The sequence below is a fragment of the Heterodontus francisci genome, chromosome 23 (assembly GCF_036365525.1).
Source record: "Heterodontus francisci isolate sHetFra1 chromosome 23, sHetFra1.hap1, whole genome shotgun sequence".
Taxonomy (NCBI): domain Eukaryota; kingdom Metazoa; phylum Chordata; class Chondrichthyes; order Heterodontiformes; family Heterodontidae; genus Heterodontus; species Heterodontus francisci.
Window position 1 is genome coordinate 14,962,840 of NC_090393.1, and position 21,245 is coordinate 14,984,084.

Consider the following 21,245-nt stretch of genomic DNA (forward strand, 5'->3'; position numbering starts at 1 on the left):
CCCATCCACAGTTTCTGGTAAAGCATTTTTGATGTTGCAAGAAAGAAAAAAAAGAAATCTCTGAATCTATCGGTTTTGGTGGAAATTTTAAATTTATATCCTCTAGTCACTGATTTTCCCTGATTAGCCTGCTGGGTATTTCCAGCATTTGGTATTTTTCTTTCATCTTTGTATAATATTGTACCCTCAAATCCTCCTCTTTCCAACTTGGTGATGTCCTGCATGCAGGCTGTGACCTAGGCCTCTCAATAAAAGAGAGACATATGTGTAATTGTAAAGAAAAAATTTGCATCCACTTATTTCCAATTGACTCAATTCAGGTTAATCACCAAGGAGCCTATTTGAAAGACAAAACACTACCACCATTATAATATTGCAATAGATCAGAGGCTTTCACACCATGTTATAGCTGGTTCACTTCAGAATGTTACAATCAGGTGAGAAAGGGGTCTAGGACTACCCCTCTCAGCCTTTTCCTGGTTTGGCCATAACAGGGTTTAACTTTTAAAAGCTTCCCTCTCAGTGAGTCCTTGCTCACTGCTCTCTAAACGTAATGGCAAAGAAATCAACCAGACAGGTTTTCTCAGATTTAAACAAGAAATGTGCAAGTTTATTGGACTTAAAGCTCTAATTCAGTTAAAACTACTAGAAATACACAACACGACCATGCTAGCAAGCATATGCAATAAACACACACGCAAATAAAGACAGAAAAGGAGAAAAAGGGGAAAGGTTTGAAGTAATAGCTCGAGTTCAGTGACTGGCTTTGAGTTTGATGTAAAGTCTTTGACTGAAATTAAGTACTGCAGTTCTCGTTGGGGCCCAGTGCACACTTTCAAACTTGTTTCATTGGTCTTCAGTCTTGAGGCTCAGGTTACTTCTATGGGTCCCTGGAGCTTTGCTCGAGGGAGAGAGATATGGAGAGACCTTCCTCCTGTTTTGTCTTCAAATTGCAGTCTGTTCTAAAAACTAGTCTGTGAGCACAGTTCAATTAACTGCAAGTTGGCCAGCAGGTTAGTCATGTGACTAGCTCCTTATTTGGAACAACCTCTCCTGCGAGGTTTGTAAATTTCTTCAAGCTTAGCAGACACTCTCAATGGCGGGGTGGGGGTGGGGGGGAATGCAGGCTCTTACACATTCGATGTCTCTTGGTCAAAAAACATCTGGCGAATTGAATCAGGGAGGCATTCCCATTGTCTTCTTCAGACAACTGTCTTTTAGAATGCAAATGTGCAGCCATGTTTCCAGCCACTGTTGTTGTGGTTTTTTTAAACAAGTTATTTCAAGTCCAGTAACAGTTCAAGAATAATGTACCATATGATGAAATTAAAATGTCTCATCTTCGGCTGGTGTGGTTTTCGTCACAAGAAGCAGATGTGTACCAGGTCTTGCTGTGCTGGACCATTCATATGTCACTATGCTGCACCTCCTGCTTCTCATTCTTGCAGCTTTTATGGGCAAGTTTATCCAATTACTATCAATTCCAATAGAGGCTTCTTAAAATCAATTTTAACTTACCAGAGCAAAACAACAACAAAAATGAATGTTAGGAGCCAGAAGAACAGAAGCAATTAAATAAGGATTTTAAGAGCTTAAGGGAAGGGGAGAACAATTAAGGAGTTATAAAATAGGTTTGAAAGCAAAAAAAAAAGAAAAATTTAAGTTAATGACACAGTAACTAGATGGTTTCCTATTGTGTTGCTCATGATCAGTCAGAGGTTTTATAAGATTGGGCTGTTACGTCAGGTATTATCAGGAATGTTGATCTGACAGCACCAGAAGAAGCAGTTTTAACCCTACCCAACCAGCCAAAACTAGGCAGAAGTTTAAAAATGCCCAGGGGACTTACCCACCCGCAGGTTCCTATTTTAATTTGCTCTTCTGAGCAGGTGAGAGGGATGTCATCGGGACCCGACTGTTATTTTAAACAGAGGCCTGCACAGGAAACTTGTTGTGGCATTTTCACCAGGCTAAATTAGCAGAAGGAGGAGGAGTCAGGACTAAAAATGGCCGAATTCGGGGTGAGCCATTTAGGACTGAGATGAGGAAAACTTTCTTCACTCAGAAGGTTGTGAACCTTAGATTTCTCTACTCCAGAGGGCTGCGGATGCTCAGTTGTTGAGTGTATTCAAGCCAGAGGTTGATAGATTTTGCATACTAAGGGAATTAAAAGAAATGCGGATTGAGTGGGAAGGTGGAGTTATAGCATCATTATAGGACAGAAGGAGACCATTCTGCCTTCAAGTCCATTCTGGCTCTCTGTAGAGTAGTCCAGTTCCCTGCAGTTGAGGTAGAAGATCAGCCATAATCTTATTGAATGGCAGAGCAGGCTTGAAGGGCCAAATGTCCTACTCCAGCTCCTATTTCTTATGTTCTTATGACTAGAAGAGGCTCAAAAAGGGAAGTGTATTTTTTTAAACTTTCCTTGTTGGGCCAGGAGGAACAGGAGAGCTCCTCCAGGTTCCATAAACAATGTTTAAGCCTCCCGTGGCCACCTAACGTGAGCTGGGGAATGTTTCTCCGGTGAGAAGCAGCAGCTCTCTGCCGCCAGACACTGCGCTCCCTCTCAACCTGGGCAATTGACACTTTCCACTGGTTTTCTGGATGGGAGACAATGTGCACAACGCCCAGGAGATAAAATTTCCCCGGCCTCATGCTGTCGAGGTCAGGACAGTTTGCAGCACAGCTCGGCCCCCATCAACCCTACTCCCGCCCTGCGACAAAATCAGGGCTTAAGTGTCAATACAGCAGTGCAAGAAGGCAGCTCACTACCACCTTCTTAGGGCAACCAAGGATGGGCAATAAATGCTGGCCTTTCCAGCGATGCTCACATCCAGAGAATGAATAAATGACTACTGGTATTATTTTTAGTAGACAGAGAATAAAGGTAGTTGGCAAAGGAGCCAGAGGCGAGATGAGGAGAATTTCTTTTATGTAGCAAGTTGTTATGATCTGGAATGTACTGGTGACTACAGGAGGGAAAACTGAACCTAACACTCACATTTACAATGGAAACTATCTATATTGTGAGCAGTGCTGCTGATGCATAGCCTCGGTTTTGCATCCCTCAGCCTGCAGAGAAACATCTCATTAAAAATGTTACATCCATGCACCCTGTCCAATTATTGACTGCCCTCTAATCCCACTTCTTCAGAAGAATATGCTTGGTCTTAGCTATCTGTGAGCATTGCCACAAGCATTGGTCCCCCATGTAAAACACATCCAGAGGTCCAGCTTCTACGTACATTGTGTAGACTTGACTAGTGTTCAAATTAAAATTAAGCACTGACTCCTGTACACTAAAAAGAAGCAGCATGCATGCCTTTTAAGTCATGAATCTAAATTATTTTTGAGTTTGGGTTGTCGAAACTGAACTGTTTCACCCTGTCAGTGAGACTCAGCTGAACAAAGGATTCAAAAAGATGAAAATCATTTTGTCAGAATTTTCATTGCAACTCTTAAGAGTTTCATAAACACTTCAAATAACAGGATGCCCTTTCAGTACCCTTATGACAAAAATAAGACAGTTTTATATCATTGCACTGATGTTTGAGTTATTTGAAAGAAAATTCTAATGCAACACTGTTATCGTGGATATAATGAAGCCCATTGCCTGGAAGGTAAGGCTTGCAAATCACCAACGTCACTGTGCTCCTCAGCAATTTTCTACTGTGGAACCACTTCTGGCCTTTCCTAAAGGGCACCTTGTTTGGTTGCTCCATGAATCCACAGACAGGCATAGCTGTCTTTGTGAGTGAGCCTTGATGGGGAGTGCCCATGGGTTACCCAAACACGGGAACATGACAGGGGGTGGGGGAGGCGGTAGGAGGGGCATGAGGTGGGGGCTCAGAGATCTGATCTTGTAATCAACAGGAACCTATGCATGACTACCCTTTCCTGCCCCAGTGAAGCAGAGGTCATGTCTAGAATTGCCCTGGTTTAGGTCTATTTACTCTGTGTGGATCAGGGAATGATGCTGGGACATTGCTGTGCTGTTGAAAATCAAAGCAGGAGGTGCATCTACCCACCAAACCAATGGGAGAGCTTCTGTAATAGCTGTAATTGATAGAATGAATCACTGGGCTGAAAATAGAACAACTATGCAGGAGTTATGCTATATCATTGACAACTTATGCCACCAGTTGTTTTTTATCCCCAAAGCTGTGGGTTTTTAAAATTGTATGGGCTGACTCATAGGAAGATGCAATGCAAACTGCATTTGTTACAGCTCTAGTTGCCCCAAGATGATGCTGGATCATCTTCTAATGGCTTGTTAGGCCACTGCACAGTGCATTAAGAGTCAGCCATGTACCGTGGGACTAAAGTCACGTGCAGGACCCGATAGAGGTGGCAGGTTTCCCAGGACATTCCGGCTCGAAAGGACGACTTTGTCGGCATAATCCAGGCTGACACTTCAGTATTGTACTGTTGGGAGGTGGCATCTTCCAGATATAAAGTTAACACAAGCTGCTATCAAGCCCTCGCATGTGTTTATAAAATAGGACAATATTGGAAGAAGAGCATAGAGGTTCTGGTGTCCTGGCCAACACTTATCCCTCAGTCAACCTCACTGTAACAGTTTATTAATCATTTCTCTCATTGGTGTTTGTGGGATCTTGCTGTGGGCAAATTGCTGCAGTGTTTTCCTAAATGGCTGTGAAGCGCTTTGGGATGTTCTGACAGTATGAAAGACATTGTACAAATGCAAGCTATTCATTTCTTTTCTTTCTTATTAGTAAACTAGTTGGGTTTGTTACAAAAGTCTGATATTTCACGTTAAATTTATCCCAGTTCTAGTTCACAAGTGACCAGATTAGTTGAACAAATTTTCACGGTGGGATATGAACTTATGGCTTCAGGGATGCTACTCCAGTGCCATAACCAGTCCAGTGCCATATCCATATAAATTAGCCAGGGTGCCTGTTCTTAACTGCAATGCAGTGATTCCCAATGGCAAGTGTCTATGTAGGCATTGGCTGAAGTGAACAGCAGGATTGACTGTAATATCTTCATAGCATATTGGCATATTGACACTGACTGTATGGGCTCAAAGGTGAAGAACAGGCTGAGTTACCAAAGGACAAGCAGCACCCATGGGATTGGACCCCAGTGTGAGTCATTGCTTTCAGGAAAGCAGGGAAGGAAAATGGAGGGGGAAAATATTCTAATTGCAAATATGAAGTAACAATGTCTTCAATAAAAGGCACGCCGCACGATAAGCAGTAAGGAAGTGAAAGAGTACCAGAACTCCAAGCTGGCATGTCACTTGGCGTTCATTCTCAGTTTGATTCACTGAATCGTGTAGTTGTTTAAATGGTACAAAGTGCTCACTTATTGTCGAGAACAGCAAATGAACCATCCAAGTCCTTCAGTCAGTGAGAATAACCTCGGTTCACTATTCCAGCACCTCAATCTATAAAGAATAGGAACAATTAACATGAACATGATCATGAATGTTCCTCATGAACATTGTACTGAAGGTCGCAATCCCAAGAATGGACTTGCTTGGAAGCCAAAATCAGAGGTACGCCAACATGTTAATTTTAATCCTCTTCGATGAGGAGTCGCCAGCTGGGCCTTTAACTTATTTGTAGATTCTCGATGACCCACTCCTGAAAGGGTTGGAGAGTAAGAGAAGGATTCTCACACTTTAGGAAGGATGTGAAGGGGTTGTCTTCCTTAGAGCAAAGCAGGCCAAGAGGAGATTTAATAGAGGTGTCCTAGTCATGACAGGTTCAGATAGAGTAAATAAAGAGAACTGTTTCCAATGCTGAAGAGTCGATAACCGGAGGACACAGATTTAAACTGATTGGCTAAAGAACCAGAAGCGATATGAGGAAAAACTTTTTTATACAACGAATGGTTAGGATTTGGAATGTACTGCTTGATAGGAAGGTGGAAACTAACCCATTAATAGCCTTCAAAAGGGAATTGGATAAATACTTGAAGGATAAAAAAAAAGCAGGGAAATGAGGGAAGAGCCAGGGAGTGGAACTAACTGGATTGCTCTTCTAAAGAGCCAGCATAGACTCGAGGGGCTGAATGGCCTCCTTCTATGCTGTTTGATTCTTAGGAAAGGGAGAGTCCCTGGAGCATCCCCTAACCAAGTGGAACCTGTGACCATGTAATTATATTATATATACCAGTGCCATAAGAAAGCAGAGCGCAGAAACCCATATGTTCACCATGACTAAATTCAGCAACTTACAAGAAAATACTAAACTACAAACCTCAACCCACGCACTGTGGCTCATCAAAATGCAGTTTTAATTCCCTAGAGGGAATCCCTACTGATGAGATAAATACTGTCTGAAGTGGAAGGGAGAAACTTTCAACCATTTTTTTAAAAATGCACGCAATCTCAATTTGAAAAATGGAATGCAGAATTAAAATATAAATATTACTGAACACCCTCCACCAAATTACCTTTGCAAAATTAAAATGAACTGATTTATGGATCTACTGCACCGACAGATTAAACATTACTTAAGTTAGTCAGAGGTAAAATATTGAAGCAGAAATCAAACTATCTTCTATTGTTCTTTTGCATGAGCAGTTTACATGTAGTGCAAGATACTCATTTGCAACATGATTATTAACAGCATGGCTGTTAATTGACAATGTGACAGCATGTCTTCTCAAACTATGCACCAAAACAGGGTAGTCAGGGGGATAATGTTCCTGTCAGGTTAACCCTGATTTCATACCAATCATTAACTTCAACACAGAACAATCAATCAATATACAGATATCAGGAATTCAATGTTGCTATTTGTTCGTCCTTTGAGTTTTCTTCTCTTGTCACTCCTAAGCTGCAAACATACCATCTTACATACAACATATCTTCACTGTGTTGTAATCAAGAGTCATCACACCATCTCCTATTCTAATTCTATCCCTGTTACCAAATATAGTAATTAGCTGATACCTGTAAAACATTGCTCTCCTTTATTTATTCACATTTGCTAGCTAAAGTCTTTTAAAAGTTACTATTAGATCACTCTAAATTTAAAGTGCAGTACACCTTTAAAAATCATGGATTACATGCTGCCTCAGTCCGTGCATAATTACCTGATTACAATTAATCTCATGCTCTGAAGATAGTGGAATCTAAAATAATATCTCATTTCAGCATTCCTAGCACATTTGAGCTGAGCAGAATTCCTCTTCCTGCTTCAGATGACAAATGCTTGATTTAATGGTAAGGAAAAACTATATATTTGGGTGGTTTAAAATCTCTTTCTTTTAGTTTTGGTGACTGCAGCTTTGACAGTAGCGAAGGTGCGAGAGCGAGCTTACAGCTGGGAAGTCAATTTCAGTGGAAGTTTAAAAGTTAATTCCCTTTTGTTTTCGGAGGACCAGGGACTGCTGGGTAAGGAAAAACTATATATTTGGGTGGTGGCTGTACCCGAGACACTACACATGCAGTGTCTCCCATCCACCCTCCTCCTCTAACCAAAAAAAAGGGACTCTGTTGTGTTGATAAGGTAAGCTTTTTATTTAAGAAGTTCTGTCCGTTGGATTGCTAACCTTACAAGTTTTGACATTTTTTTTTGGTTTTTCAGTAGATTTGTTGGGAATTTAGAATAGAGGGAATGGAAGTTAAGGCAGTTGTATGTTCCTCCTGCAGAATGTGGGAGGTAAGGGTCGCCAAGAGTGTCCCTGCAGACTGCATCTGCGGGAAGTGCACCCAACTCCAGCTCCTCGAGAACCGCGTTAGGGAACTGAAGCTGGAGCTGGATGAACTTCGGATCATTCGGGAGGCGGAGGGAGTTATTGAGAGGAGTTATGGGGAGGTAGTCACACCTCAGGTAAAAGAAGTAGGTAGATGGGTTACCGTCAGGGGAAGGAGACGGAACCAGCAGGCAGTGCAGGAATCCCCTGTGGCCGTTTCCCTCAACAACAGGTATACCGTTTTGGATACTGTTGCGGGGGACGACTTACCAGGGGTAAGCAATGGGGTACAGGTCTCTGGCACAGAGTCTGTCCCTGTTGCTCAGAAGGGAAGGGGGAGGAGGAGCAGAACATTAGTCATTGGGGACTCCATAGTTAGGGGAACAGATAGGAGGTTCTGTGGGAACGAGAGAGACTCACGGTTGGTATGTTGCCTCCCAGGTGCCAGGGTTCGTGATGTCTCGGATCGTGTTTTTGGGATCCTTAAGGGGGAGGGGGAGCAGCCCCAAGTCGTGGTCCACATAGGCACCAACGACATAGGTAGGAAGAGAGATGGGGATTGAAGACAGAAATTCAGGGAGCCAGGGTGGAAGCTTAGAGCGAGAACAAACAGAGTTGTTATCTCTGGGTTGTTGCCCGTGCCACGTGATAGCGAAGCGAGGAATAGGGAGAGAGAGGAGTTGAACACGTGGCTGCAGGGATGGTGCAGGAGGGAGGGTTTTGGTTTCCTGGATAATTGGGGCTCTTTCTGGGGTAGGTGGGACCTCTACAAACAGGATGGTCTTCACCTGAACCAGAGGGGTACCAATATCCTGGGGGGGAGATTTGCTAGTGCTCTTCGGGGGGGTTTAAACTAATTCAGCAGGGGAATGGGAACCTAAAATGTAGTGCCAGTGTACAGGATGTTGAGAGTAGTGAGGTCAGGGATAAGGTTACAAGGACGCAAGAGGGCACTGTCAAGCAAGAACTTGGTTTAAAGTGTGTCTACTTCAATGCCAGGAGCATCCGGAATAAGGTGGGTGAGCTTGCAGCATGGGTTGGTACCTGGGATCTCGATGTAGTGGCCATTTTGGAGACATGGGTAGAGCAGGGGCAGGAATGGATGTTGCAGGTTCCGGGATTTAGATGTTTTAGTAAGAACAGAGAAGATGGTAAAAGAGGGGGGGGGGGGTGTGGCATTGTTAATCAAGGAGAGTATTACAGCAACAGAAAGGACATTTGAGGACACGTCTACGGAGGTAGTATGGGCCGAGGTTAGAAACAGGAGAGGTGAGGTCACCCTGTTGGGAGTCTTTTATAGACCTCCAAATAGTTCCAGAGATGTAGAGGAAAGGATAGCGAAGATGATTCTCGACAGGGGTGAGAGTAACAGGGTAGTTGTTATGGGGGACTTTAACTTTCCAAATATCGACTGGAAATACTATAGTTCGAGTACCTTAGATGGGTCAGTTTTTGTCCAGTGTGTGCAGGAGGGTTTTCTGACACAGTATGTAGACAGGCCAACCAGGGGCGATGCCACATTGGATTTGGTACTGGGTAATGAACCCGGCCAGGTGTTAGATTTAGATGTAGGTGAGCACTTTGGTGATAGTGATCACAATTCGGTTAGGTTTACCTTAGCGATGGGCAGGGACAGGTATATACCGCAGGGCAAAAATTATAGCTGGGGGAAAGGAAATTATGATGCGATTAGGCAAGATTTAGGATGCCTAGGATGGGGAAGGAAACTGCAGGGGATGGGAACAATCGAAATGTGGAGCTTATTCAAGGAGCAGCTACTGCGTGTCCTTGATAAGTTTGTACCTGTGAGGCAGGGAGGAAGTTGTCGAGCGAGGGAGCCGTGGTTTACTAAAGAAGTTGAAGCGCTTGTCAAGAGGAAGAAGAAGGCTTATGTTAGGATGAGACGTGAAGGCTCAGTTAGGGCGCTTGAGAGTTACAAGCTAGCCAGGAAGGATCTAAAGGGAGAGCTAAGACGAGCAAGGAGAGGACACGAGAAGTCATTGGCGGATAGGATCAGGGAAAACCCTAAGGCTTTCTATAGGTATATCAGGAATAAAAGAATGACTAGAGTTAGATTAGGGCCAATCAAGGATAGTAGTGGGAAGTTGTGTGTGGAATCAGAGGAGGTAGGGGAAGTGTTAAATGAATATTTTGCGTCAGTATTTACAGTAGAGAAAGAAAATGTTGTCGAGGAGAATACTGAGATTCAGGCTACTAGGCTAGATGGGATTGAGGTTCACAAGGAGGAGGTGTTATCAATTTTGGAAAGTGTGAAAATAGATAAGTCCCCTGGGCCAGATGGGATTTATCCTAGGATTCTCTGGGAAGCTAGGGAGGAGATTGCAGAGCCTTTGTCCTTGATCTTTATGTCGTCATTGTCGACAGGAATAGTGCCGGAAGACTGGAGGATAGCAAATGTTGTCCCCTTGTTCAAGAAGGAGAGTAGAGACAGCCCTGGTAATTATAGACCTGTGAGCCTTACTTCGGTTGTGGGTAAAATGTTGGAAAAGGTTATAAGAGACAGGATTTATAATCAACTTGAAAAGAATAAGTTCATTAGCGATAGTCAGCACGGTTTTGTGACGGGTAGGTCGTGCCTCACAAACCTTATTGAGTTTTTCGAGAAGGTGACCAAACAGGTGGATGAGGGTAAAGCAGTGGATGTGGTGTATATGGATTTCAGTAAGGCGTTTGATAAGGTTCCCCATGGTAGGCTATTGCAGAAAATACGGAAGTATGGGGTTGAAGGTGATTTAGAGCTTTGGATCAGAAATTGGCTAGCTGAAAGAAGACAGAGGGTGGTGGTTGATGGCAAATGTTCATCCTGGAGTTTAGTTACTAGTGGTGTACCGCAAGGATCTGTTTTGGGGCCACTGCAGTTTGTCATTTTTATAAATGACCTGGAAGAGGGTGTAGAAGGGTGGGTTAGTAAATTTGCGGATGACACTAAGGTCGGTGGAGTTGTGGATAGTGCCGAAGGATGTTGTAGGGTACAGAGGGACATAGATATGCTGAAGAGCTGGGCTGAGAGATGGCAAATGGAGTTTAATGCGGAAAAGTGCGAGGTGATTCACTTTGGAAGGAGTAACAGGAATGCAGAGTACTGGGCTAATGGGAAGATTCTTGGTAGTGTAGATGAACAGAGAGATCTTGGTGTCCAGGTGCATAAATCGCTGAAGGTTGCTACCCAGGTTAATAGGGCTGTTAAGAAGGCATATGGTGTGTTAGCTTTTATTAGTAGGGGGATCGAGTTTCGGAGCCACGAGGTCATGCTGCAGCTGTACAAAACTCTGGTGAGACCGCACCTGGAGTATTGCGTGCAGTTCTGGTCACCGCATTATAGGAAGGATGTGGAAGCTATGGAAAGGGTGCAGAGGAGATTTACTAGGATGTTGCCTGGTATGGAGGGAAGGTCTTATGAGGAAAGGCTGAGGGACTTGAGGTTGTTTTCGTTGGAGAGAAGGAGGAGGAGAGGTGACTTAATAGAGACATATAAGATAATCAGAGGGTTAGATAGGGTGGATAGTGAGAGTCTTTTTCCTCGGATGGTGATGGCAAACACGAGGGGACATAGCTTTAAGTTGAGGGGTGATAGATATAGGACAGATGTCAGAGGTAGTTTCTTTACTCAGAGAGTAGTAGGGGCGTGGAACGCCCTGCCTGCAACAGTAGTAGACTCGCCAACTTTAAGGGCATTTAAGTGGTCATTGGATAGACATATGGATGAAAATGGAATAGTGTAGGTCAGATGGTCTCACAGGTCGGCGCAACGTCGAGGGCCGAAGGGCCTGTACTGCGCTGTAATGTTCTCATGTTCTAATGTTCTAATATGAACTCCATAGCGCAACCCCTTACCTCCCCCAGTCTTTTCTGTCCTTACAGTGTCACAGACCTGTAATTATTTTTCTCCTCGGATTAAAAACAGTATGTGTGCCTTTCAGACATTGTTAAAAACAGTGCATCTTTGAGGGAAAGAAGGTTCTGGAATTCCTGAGACACAGTGTGCAGCAGCTGCATTTTTGTTACCCTGGGCAACAACAGGAGAGAGAGAGAGGTCATATGGTAATGTTTCCACTTGGCTGTGTGTGGAACTGGCAGAAACCGGCTAAAACCAGTTAGTTCTGAGAGACTTTCCAGCGAAGGGTACTGAAGGGAAAGAAGCTGTCTATTTCCTCTGAGCAAAAATTCTACAAGGAGCTACAAGCCAAGTTAATTCCCTCAGTAAAGAAAAAAAAGCCTTCTTTTTCAAGAAATGATTTGCATTGCTGTGCTCCTCGTTCAAAGAACTGTTTGATGCTTGCTGCAAAACCTACAAAAACTTACTTATTTTATTTATTCTTAAAAGACAGCAAATTTTTTTTTAAAACGCCACTTTTAAAACTGACTAACTACTGTTAGCTTTTGAGTGCATGTGTGTGAATGCAAAAGTTAGGTTAATATAAGAAGTTATGAGGTCTTTAGACATAGGTTTATCTTAATAGTGTTTAAGATTTTGTTTTTTAATAAATAGTTAAGTTGTTGTTTTCTAAAGATACCTGGTTTGGTCTGTTTTATTCCGAGGGTTACTAGAGTGTTTAATTTGGCTGTTTTCCGATTGGGTGTGAAAGCTTAATAATATGCTGCGACCTGTGGAGTGACGGGACTGAATTGAGAGTGCGTTGTTTCCCCCGCAGTCATAACAACAGTCTACAAGTTAAAAGACCCAAGCTTAATGTCAGCTAGTCACTGCTCCTTCATCCATTCCATTTTTTCTCCTACTCTTTTTAACTTGTCCTGCACAATGGCGCTTGACCCTTCTCTGAGGTTTCTCAGTAAGACAGCCAACAAAATTGATGGAAGCATTCTTAGAAATTAAAATTAAATATCGTTATATTATAATGGCTTTACCAATGGTGTTACAACATTGTCCTAAAATGTGTAAATACTGTGAGAGGCAGATGTTAAAAGTTTTTAAGAATATTGGTTTAAAGTTCCTCTGATTTCCTCTCACCTTTGGTCTCATTGTTGCACAGATCTCCGACAGGCAAAGAGGGAGGTGGCTAAGCAAATTACCCCCTCCCCATTCACCACTGCTGTCCCCACTCTCTCCATCCCCTCCCCCTCCCTCTTTCCCCCTCCCTCCCCCTCCTCCCTGGTTTCCTAACAGCAACTGTTCTACAACAAACTGAAATCAAGAAATTATGCATAAGAGTGGAACTTCAAACCTTCATCTTGCAATTGCATGATGTCACGTACTGTTACTCCAACTGGGGCAGCCCATCACTTGAATGCAAAACTACAGTGCCAATTTTTAAACTTTGTACCTTCTTCTGTGTCACATCAATGACAATCACTGCCATTGAGATGAAAACATTAGCTTGATATTAGATGAAGATTTCAGTTTAGGATTAGAGTAGTTGGACACGCTGTCGGGGTATCTTACACTACGAGCAAAATTTGTACAGTTTGCTTTATGCACAACAATCTTAACAGGTAACAGGCAGCTTGTTCTTACACATCTGTCCTTTCCAAATCTGCTCCTAAAGCTGTGCTCGCACTAGGAGAGAAAATAATTTGTCACAGTATACCACCACATCGGCCCTCCTCTGAATTAATCTACCATTACCATTCTCTTCAGTCCCTATTAGACTCTCTCAGGGTAAGAATACAGGATTATTGCCTTGACTGGGACAGGTTGGCATGATAGCAACAGTTATGTATAATGGAGGGCAAAATCATAACTCAATCATCCATTTTAGCTGCAACTATCACAGAGGGGAGGAAACCATCGCACATCCTGGATTCAACTGTAGATTCCAAGATTGAATTGCCGGTCAGACTAACTTTAATCTTTTCTATGTGCATGTTCTCTGTCATATCAAATATGACAAGATTTACAACCTGTCAGAAATGCTTTATTCTCTGGAGCAGTGAAACTTCAATGCAGCTATAATGGTAAAGATACTGGGCTGAAGTTTAGAAGCCCACTGCCAATATCGGGCCAGGCCCTCCCGGCGTCGGGGTGTGTGGTGGCCCTCTCCTGGAGGTATTTTTCTGCCCCCACCGCCACAAAACCCAATGCGGGGGGGCAGGGGTGGTGGGTGGCGGGGAGTCTGTAAAATCCAGCCCACTTTGTGTAAAACGTCATATTGTATAAATTATGATGGGTTTCTCCTGTATTGGCTGTTTTGAGTGTGTCCAGTGCTATTCTGGTAGTTAAGACACCATTCAGTAATTTGAGCTTCCCAAATTTAGAGTGATTTTGTTTTTTATAAGCATTTCCCATCATGAGATTCCCAAAGATGTTGACTTGTTTAACTGCCTGAGGATGTGAATCTGGATTTCTTTTCTGTTGGCTCCAGAAACTGAACAGCTATCACTACCTATAATAAAAGCAAAATACTGCGGATGCTGGAAATCTGAAATAAAAACAAGAAATGCTGGAACCACTCAGCAGGTCTGGCAGCATCTGTGAAAAGAGAAGCAGAGTTAACGTTTCGGGTCAGTGACCCTTCTTCGGAACTGACAAATATTAGAAAAGTCACAGGTTATAAGCAAGTGAGGTGGGGGTGGGGCAAGAGATAACAAAGGAGAAGGTGTAGATTGGACCAGGCCACATAGCTGACCAAAAGGTCATGGAGCAAAGGCAAACAATATGTTAATGGTGTGTTGAAAGACACCATTTGGTCTGGATTTCTATCCGAATACATTGCGTCGCTTTTTTGTTTTAGACTGAAGTAATTACCTTTCAGCTTCATCATCACTTTCATCACTAGACTCCTCCTCCAAGACTGCCTGCAGGTCCGCGATCCGTTTTATTGACGTTTCAAGATCCGCTTGCAAGGTCTGTTTAATCACCATCAGGCTCTCCAACTGAGATCCCTGCCAAATTAAAGAAAAAAGCACACATGGAACATTACAAAGACACGGCAGTTAAATAAATGATGAGCTGAACCCATTTCAAGGGAGAATTCCCATCCCTGATATCTGTTGACTTTCCCTCATGACTGCATAGTTTTACTGACTCACCCAGAGAGTCAACTGCATTATTGTATCTTGGTTGAGCTGTACTGGATTCGAATTCCCTTCAATTAAGCTTTTGGATATTAATTCAGATCGAACAACAATAATATATTTGGAATTTTCATCACCAATTTAGACTTTGGTGACTTGACAATGTCTCATTCCCTGATGTAAATCTGGTTCTACAATTACAAATGTTCTCAAGTGCTGTGCAGTGTATTTTGCCATAGCATCAATGTTGAGTCATTGAAGAAATTGGAGCTGGCAAATGGGGTCAAGAGGGTGAGTATTTGATATGGTGATGCATCTGTTATTGTTTCTACTGTCACTCTGGAACCAATAACTTGTTAACTCTTTAAAGACTCAATCTTTCTTTACATGTGATGGGCATTTCTTTTTGTCTTTGTTATAGGGAGGAAAGGAACAGATTGCCACTTATTGCATTTACTGGGGAGTTCATTCCAACTTTGGGTGATAGTTGTAAGACAGGTGAAATCGGAATCGTCACCCATTGAGTATCTCTCACAACTTTCCAGTCCATTGACTTTAATGGAGAGGAATGTCAGGAGAGTCATATAACAGGCAGCTGACCAGTATTGGCCATTTTACAGTTCAAAGTCAAAATGACCTCCGCTGTCTTCCTGAAGCAAATCCAGGTCAAGCAGTATGATGCACAGACGCAGAGCAAGGTTCCTTCTGGAATGTGGTTCCTTCTCAACCTTTAATCCATTTCCCCGCCCACTAATCCAATGTGAATTTTTCTATTTCCTGTCCCAAGCTTCCCTGTTGTCTCTCCCTGAATGAAGTCGTTAGCTCTTGCTGTGGAGACTGCCCAAACACATTTTACATCAGGCCCATGCAGCAGGAACACAGAATCTTTCAGTTTATCTGAGGGGTGAGGCAGTGGTGGTGGTGAAGTGGTAATGTCTCATTCTAGCAATGCAGAGGCCCAGGCCAGTGCTCTTGGAACATGGGTTCAAATCACACCACAAGCAGTTGGTGAAATATGAATTCAATTAATAAATCTGGAATTTTTTTTTGAAAAAGCTAGTCTAATGGTGACATGAAGAACATTGTCAATTGTAAAAACTCATCTGGTCACTAATGTCCTTTAGGGAAGGAAATCTGATGTCCTTACCTGGTCTGGCCTACATGTGACTCCAGACCCACAGCAATGTGGTTTACTCTTAAATGCCCTCTGAAATGGCCCAGCAAGCCACTCAGCTCAAGGGCAATTAGGGATGGGCAATAAATGCTGGCCTAGCCAGCAAAGCCCACATCCCATGAACAAATAAAAAAAAACTGGATTCCAATACAGGTCCCAAAGTTAAAAAGACAAAGAAGCTGGCATCTAGTTGGCATAACCAAATTGTACAACAAATCCCACACATTGGTACGGTATTTTTGCTCAGTGTTGGCAGTTCAAAGTGACTCCTATTTGACCCTTTAGAGGGGGTAACACAAGCTACGCCTGTAAAATATAAAACAATGTTGGTATTTGGTAATACAGAGCAGCAGTGATAAGACTGGTCTGTGCAAGGCTCAGTAAAATGCATTTCTATTAAACCTTAATAATGTTTAATCAACTCCCTTTGTGTCAGTGTTATTTGCAGTTTGAAAATGAATCTAAGCTTGACTCACTGATAACAATATGTACAGTTTATAATTAGCTCTGTGAGACATCTAATAATGGCTGGTTCTCTATAATTATTGGCCTTTGTAATAAGAGAGACTGTGGCATGATGCTTGAATATTGATTCCTGTCTCCTTTATAAATCACTGGTTAGGCCCCAGCTGGAGTATTGTGTCTAATTCTGGGCAGAGTTTAGGAAGGATCTCAAGGCCTTGAATAGGGTGCAGAGGAGATTTACAAACATGGAACTAGGGATGAGGGACTTCAGTTTCGTGGAGACACTAATGAAACTCGGATTGTTTTCCTTACAGCAGAGAAGGTTAACAAAGAACAAAGAACAATACAGCACAAGAACAGGCCATTCGGCCCTCCAAGCCTGCGCCAATCTTGATGCCTACCTAAACTAAAACCTTCTGCACTTCCGGGGATTGTATCCCTCTATTCCCATCCTATTCATGTATTTGTCAAGATGCCTCTTAAACGTCGCTATCGTACCTGCTTCCACCACTTCCCCCGGCAGCAAGTTCCAGGCACTCACCACCCTCTGTGTAAAGAACTTACCCCGCACATCCCCTCTAAACTTTGCCTTAACCTCACCTTAAGCCTATGTCCCCTAGTAACTGACTATCCACTCAGTCCATGCCTCTCATAACTTTGTAAACCTCTATCACGTCACCCCTCCACCTCCATCGTTCCAGTGAAAACAATGCGAGTTTATCCAACCTCTCCTCATAGCTAATGCCCTCCAGACCAGGCAACATCCTGGTAAACCTCTTCTGTACCCTCTCCAAAGCCTCCACGTCCTTCTGTAGTGTGGCGACCAGGATTGCACGCAATATTCTAAGTGTGGCCTAACTAAAGTTCTGTACAGCTGCAGCATGACTTGCCAATTTTTATACTCTATGCCCCGACCGATGAAGGCAAGCATGCCGTATGCCTTCTTGACTACCTTATCCACCTGCGTTGCCACTTTCAGTGACCTGTGGACCTGTACGCCCAGATCTCTCTGCCTGTCAATACTCCTAAGGGTTCTGCCATTTACTGTATACTTCCCACCTGCATTAGATCTTCCAAAATGCATTACCTCACATTTGTCCGGATTAAACTCCATCTGCCATTTCTCCGCCCAAGTCTCCAACCGATCTATATCCTGCTGTATCCTCTGACAATCCTCATCACTGTCCGCAACTCCACCAACCTTTGTGTAGTCTGCAAACTTACTAATCAGACCAGCTACATTTTCCTCCAAATCATTTATATATACTACAAACAGCAAAGGTCCCAGCACTGATCCCTGCGGAACACCACTAGTCACATCCCTCCATTCAGAAAAGCACCCTTCCACCGCTACCCTCTGTCTTCTATGACAGAGCCAGTTCTGTATCCATCTTGCCAGCTCACCTCTGATCCCGTGTGACTTCACCTTTTGTACCAGTCTGCCATGAGGGACCTTGTCAAAGGCTTTACTGAAGTCCATATAGATAACATCCACTGCCCTTCCTTCATCAATCAACTTTGTCACTTCCTCAAAAAACTCAATCAAATTAGTGAGACACGACCTCCCCTTCACAAAACCATGCTGCCTCTCGCTAATAAGTTTGTTTGTTTCCAAATGGGAGTAAATCCTGTCTCGAAGAATCCTCTCTAATAATTTCCCTACCACTGATGTAAGGCTCACCGGCCTATAATTTCCTGGATTATCCTTGCTACCCTTCTTAAACAAAGTAACAACATTGGCTATTCTCCAGTCCTCTGGGACCTCACCTGTAGCCAATGAGGATGCAAAGATTTATGTCAAGGCCCCAGCAATTTCTTCCCTTGCCTCACTCAGTATTCTGGGGTAGATCCTATCAGGCCCTGGGGACTTATCTACCTTAATGCTTTGCAAGACATCCAACACCTCCTCCTTTTTGATAATGAGATGACTGAGACTATCTACACTCCCTTCCCTAGGCTCATCATCCACCAAGTCCTACTCTTTGGTGAATACTGATGCGATGTACTCATTTAGTACCTCACCCATTTCCTCTGGCTCCACACATAGATTCCCTTCTCTGTCCTTGAGCGGGCCAACCCTTTCCCTAGTTACCGTCTTGCTCTTTATATATGTATAAAAAGCCTTGGGATTATCCTTAATTGTTTGCCAATGACTTTTCATGACCCCTTTTAGCCTTCCTGACTCCTTCCTTAAGTTCCTTTCTACTGTCTTTATATTCCTCAAGGGATTCATCTGTTCCTAGCCTTCCAGCCCTTACAAATGCTTCCTTTTTCTTTTTGACTAGGCTCACAATATCCCGCGTTATCCTTCTCCCTCACAGGAACATGCTGGCCCTGGATTCTAATCAACTGACATTTGAAAGACTCCCACATGTCAGATGTTGATTTACCCTCAAACAGCTGCCCCCTATCTAAATTCTTCAGTTCCTGCCTAATATTGTTATAATTAGCCTTCCCCTGAGGACTACTCTTATCCTTATCCACAAGTACCTTAAAACTTATGGAATTATGGTCACTGTACCCGAAATGCTCCCCTACTGAAACTTCGACCACCTGGCCGGGCTCATTCCCCAATACCAGGTCCAGTATGGCCCCATCCCTAGTTGGAATATCTGCATATTGTTTCAAGAAGCCCTCCTGGATGCTCCTTACAAATTCTGCCCCATCTAAGCCCCTAGCGTTAAATGAGTCCGAGTCAATATAGGGGAAGTTAAAATCACCCACCGCTACAACCCTGTTACCTTTACATCTTTCCAAAATCTGTCTACATATCTGCTCCTCTACCTCCCGCTAGCTGTTGGGAGGCCTGTAGAAAACTCCCAACATCGTGACTGCACCCTTCCTATTCCTGAGCTCCACCCATATTGCCTCGCTGCACGACCCCTCCGAGGTGTCCTCCCGCAGTACAGCTGTGATATTCTCCTTAACAAGTAATGCAACTCCCCACCCCTTTTACAACCCCCTCTATCCTGCCTGAAGCTTCTAAATCCTGGAACATTTCGCTGCCAATCCTGTCCTTCCCTCAACCAAGTCTCTGTAATGGCAACAACATCATAGTTCCAAGAGATTTAACAGATGCAGACAAACCATGAAAGGTTTTGATAGAGTGAATAAGGAGAAACTGATTCCACTGGCTGAACGATCAGTAACCAGAGGACACATATTTAAGGCAAGTGTCAAAAGAGCGAGAGATAAGATGAGAATTTTTTTAAAGCAGTGAATTGCGATGATTTGGAATGCATTGCCTGAAAAGGTGGTGGAAGAAGATTCAATTGTTAACTTTGAAAAGAGAATTGGATAAATACTTGAAAGAGATAAAAGTGCAGGTCTAGCGCGAAAGAGCAGCAGAATGGGAATATTTGGATTGCTCTGTCAAAGATGGGCCAAATAGCCTCCTTTTGTGACGTATGAACCCATGATCTCTAGAATACATAAACCGAATTACAGTTGCAGGCCACATTTTAATTGGCCATTTTTACAAGTGTAAATCTCTTGAAGAGGAAAATAAATCATAATAGTGAGGACATCCACTTGTGGGGAAGAGCAAAACTAGAAGTAATCGCTTGGTAGAACGGAACTTGAGAATTGCTGAAAATAGAGATGTTGTCGAAGCTTTTTGTCTTGCACTCATCAGGACAATACGCAAGAATAACCAATGTCAGGGAAAACAACAACTGATACTGCATGAGAAGAGAGCGCTGATTGGTTGGCAAGTGAACTCTGATTGGTAGGGGCGTTGCCATGGAGATTGCACCAGTTTACAGTGACTGACAGTGAACTGCCAAGCTATGTTTGAAATTTAAACCAGGCAGCTTGACTCTGATAGGTCAGGGCATTTACCTGAGGAATGAACCAGTGAATGGCTGTCACTTATTTTGTTCAGCTGAAACAGGCACAATGTGTGTACATGTTCTTTCTGTCTGCAAAGAACAGGGCCCTGTGTATTAGAGTTCACTTGCCAACCAATCAGCACTCTTTTCTCATGCAGTATAAGTTGCTGTTTTCCCTTACATTGGTTATTCTTGCGTATTGTCCTGATGAGTGCAAGACAAAAAGCTTCGACAATATGTCTCTATTTTCAGCAATTCTCAAAAACTGGAAGGCATCAATGTAAGCTAGTCACTAAGTAATCAAATAGAGAATTCAGAAGAAACCTCTTTACTCTAAATGCAGTGAGAATGTGGAACTCACTACCAGAGAGAGCAGTTGAGGCGAATAGTATTGGTGCATTTAGGGGAAACTAGATAAGCATATGAGGGAGAAGGGAAGAGAGGGGTATGCTGATAGAGTTTGATGAGGAAGAGAGGGAGGAGCTCAAGTGGAGCATTAATGCCAGCGCCGACTGGTTGGGCTGAATGGCCTGTTTCTGTGCTGTATATTCTACATAATTCTCTATAAGTGATCATCTGATGAACTAATTTGAAGTTGACTGCATGAGGAAGCTGGGTGAATAGAAAAGATGGAGTGATGTTGTCATTTTATAGAAATGGTCACTGCCCCTTTAAGAGAATCAGATGAACAACAAAGGAATGCGAACAGGGATTCTTCCAAAGAGGAAGTAGACATAAAAGCTGATGTGAAGCAAAGCTTCTGACTGCCAGTTCAACAGCAGATAAGCATCAGTCTAGTCGTGTGCGAGAGCACAGTCGAAGCTGGAGTGCTGAGATTAATGACTACATCCAATGTTGTTTGAATAAGGGAGCTGAACTAACATTCATAGATGCAACTCTTAACCCGAGATGTCTACGTTTCACACATTGTATATAGTTCCCTCAATTATACTTCACGACTGTAGATGGAGATGGAGTAGATGGCAGGTAAATCAGAGATTGTACAGTGTAGGGGAAGGGGGCATTGGAGATCACAAGCGGGGAGAAGGAGAACATGGAAGGTTGCGGAGGTGGGGGCGGGGTGGGGGGGGGGGATGGTTGGCCAATTG

The 21,245-nt window shown here is 43.2% G+C and overlaps 1 protein-coding gene across 1 annotated transcript in view; it reads right to left on the reverse strand.

The window, feature by feature from the left end:
- The window catches only part of LOC137382964 (unconventional myosin-XVIIIb-like), a 265,768-nt gene that overhangs the window by 19,802 nt on the left and 224,721 nt on the right, over positions 1–21,245 (reverse strand). The window contains exons 37-38 of the mRNA XM_068055546.1: positions 14,399–14,535; positions 13,169–13,210 (exon numbers count right to left, since the gene is read on the reverse strand). Coding sequence (XP_067911647.1) covers positions 13,169–13,210; positions 14,399–14,535 — 179 coding nt within the window. The remainder of the gene's footprint in view (positions 1–13,168; positions 13,211–14,398; positions 14,536–21,245) is intronic.